Source organism: Ammodytes marinus, assembly GCF_949987685.1.
Source record: "Ammodytes marinus genome assembly, chromosome: 21".
Classification (NCBI taxonomy): domain Eukaryota; kingdom Metazoa; phylum Chordata; class Actinopteri; order Uranoscopiformes; family Ammodytidae; genus Ammodytes; species Ammodytes marinus.
The window spans coordinates 24,369,623-24,372,122 of NC_137225.1; the positions used below are offsets into that span (position 1 = coordinate 24,369,623).

The following is a 2,500-nucleotide window of genomic DNA, read 5'->3' on the forward strand; positions in this document are numbered from 1 at the left end:
GAACAACAGCTGGCGTAGTAAAAACACTACCGCTTTTGTCCAAAGGAGGGCGCTAGAATTAACACAAACTGAAAGTTCCTCGGAGCGCCTTTAGATTTAAAAAAAAATACAGAGAATGGTTCTTACAAGCCTTTGGGTCCCAGGTCGTGGATAAAGGACATCTGGCTGACGTCAATGAACTCCATCTGGAAGAATTTTTAATTTTTTTTTAAGATATTTTTTTGGCATTTTTATGCTTTATTGATAGTGTAGAGACAGAGTTGAGAGGGGAGTGACATGCAGAGAACGACCGCGGGCTGGAATCGAACCCGGGTCCGCTGCTGGCCGAGGCCCATGGGGGGGGGGGGGGGGGGACGCCCTACCAACTGAGCTAAGGGCGCCCCCAGAAAAAATGTCTGTTGTTGCAAATTTAAATTTTCACCAGGATATGATGATCTATTGAGGCATTTTCCGAGTTTTAAAAGTTTATTTCAAAATTCGTTGCACTACCCAGGGATCTGAGACAAAATGTAATAGAATGTGGCGCCCCTTCCTGGACTATTTTGAGAAATCAACTACAATAGTTGAAGAGTAGCTACCCCCTCCCCTCTTTTACTTGATTTAATTTTATTTCTTTATGTTTTTTTTTTGTTTCATATTGGTTGTTTGTTTTTGTTTTTGTTTCTTGGAGTGTATGTTTCTGTTTTTGTTTCGTTTCTGCTATTTTTGACGCTATGTATTGTTTTGTGTTTGTGATCTCTTGATGCAGGACTGTTTGTGATTGGGTGGGATATGGGTGGGGTATGTTCGGGGGGGAAAAAAAGGGGAAAAAAATGTATAATCCATTGTACTGCAGTTGCTTGCTACTCTGCGATTTAATAAAAAAAAAACATTGAAAGAAAAGTTTATTTCCAACACTGTGGCTCTTCTTACCGTTGCGTGGTAGTTTCTGTACATGGGCATCCGCAGCAGTTTATTCAAGTAATCTTCCAGTTGTTTCTGGAACAAATACAGAACACGTTAGATCAATACATAAATATGTCAATAAATATACAAATTAAAGCTATAGTGCGTTGCTTTTTCATATAAATGAATGTCAGTTACATTCAGGCCATCGCAAAAACGAGTTGACACAAAGTTGATTAAGCCTATTATCAGCTCCACAAAACTCTCTCTGTATTTCTCAGTATGGCAGCGTTTACAAACTGGTGTCCCCCCCCCCACCCCTCCCCCCTGACACTGGTGCAGGAGCTCAGAAAAATCCCAAGAAGAGCCCAAGAAATGTTTCGGTTGTTGATTCTACTGCTAAGAAGAAAAAACCTGGACGTACAGCAGAAGGTATAAAAATCCATGTGCCATCACTGAAGGCTTTACCTCATGTAGATGTAACCGACAGTGTTGTTGTAATTACTCAGAATTCCTCAAGGGGGCGACAGAACTTACGCACTGTCGCTTTTAATAGGAATAAAGCCTCTAAATGCTGTATTTACCCGTAGACTGGAGACTTGTTCGTCGCGGTCCAGGTCCCCCTCCTTCCCTCTGACGAGCTTAGGGATGGATCTCTCCTCACCCTGTCTCTTCTCTGTGTGACTGAAGAGGGAAATATATAGAAACATTAAAAAACAAGAACAGGGGCGACTGTGGCTCAGTTGGTAGAGCGGGTCGGCCGATGATCAAAGGGTTGGAGGTTCGATTCCCGCTCTGCCACTTGTGTCATGGTTGTTGTGTCCTTGGGCAAGACACTTCACCCACCTTGTGCCTCGTGTGAATGTCGATAGTTAGCCTGCTATATGTGTGTGAATGGTAACGTGGGAAAGGAAAACAGGTCTCCCTTGTAAAAGAGTCTCCGTTCTCAATGGGATTTAACTGTATAAATAAAGGTTAAAAAAAACAAAAAAAAACAAGAATAGATGTACTGATACTGATCTGCTGATACGTTATGAACCGTCCAGAGCCCTTTGGTCGTCCGGGACAGGTCTACTTACAGTCCCAAGAGTTAGGACTAAACAAGGAGACAGACAGACAGACGGACAGACAGACAGGTCTACTTACAGTCCCCAGAGTTAGGACTAAACAAGGAGAAGTAGCTTTTAGTTATTTATGCACCAAAAATCTGGAACAAACTCCCAGAGAACTTGAGGTCTGCTGCAACTCTCAGTTCTTTTAAATCGAGTCTGAAGACTTTTTTGTTTCCATTTTAACCTGCAATTTTTATTTTATTTGCTTCTTTTATTCGCTTTTAAATGTCTTCTAATGTGTATTATGTATTCTAATCTTGCCCCTGTAAAGCACTTTGAGTGGCCTTGTGTTTGAATTGTGCTATAGAAATAAACTTGCCTTGCCTTTAAAAAGCAGCTGCTGATGTTTATTTGACAGTATTATTATTATTAAAACACGGGTGTGCAAATGTGTTTTGCACCAACTGCGCTGCAAAGATTGTAGCAAAAGTGTCAAGTGCACGACTCTCTGAAGTTGTGATGCACAGGATAGGACTTGTGCACCTGTGACAAAGGACTTGTGA

The 2,500-nt window shown here is 41.6% G+C and overlaps 1 protein-coding gene across 1 annotated transcript in view; it reads right to left on the reverse strand.

Moving 5' to 3' along the window:
* LOC307267813 (phospholipase D1-like) overlaps positions 1–2,500 on the reverse strand; it is a 72,205-nt gene that overhangs the window by 40,677 nt on the left and 29,028 nt on the right. Inside the window, exons 5-7 of the mRNA XM_080050219.1 lie at positions 1,470–1,569; positions 913–978; positions 127–185 (exon numbers count right to left, since the gene is read on the reverse strand). Coding sequence (XP_079906345.1) covers positions 127–185; positions 913–978; positions 1,470–1,569 — 225 coding nt within the window. The remainder of the gene's footprint in view (positions 1–126; positions 186–912; positions 979–1,469; positions 1,570–2,500) is intronic.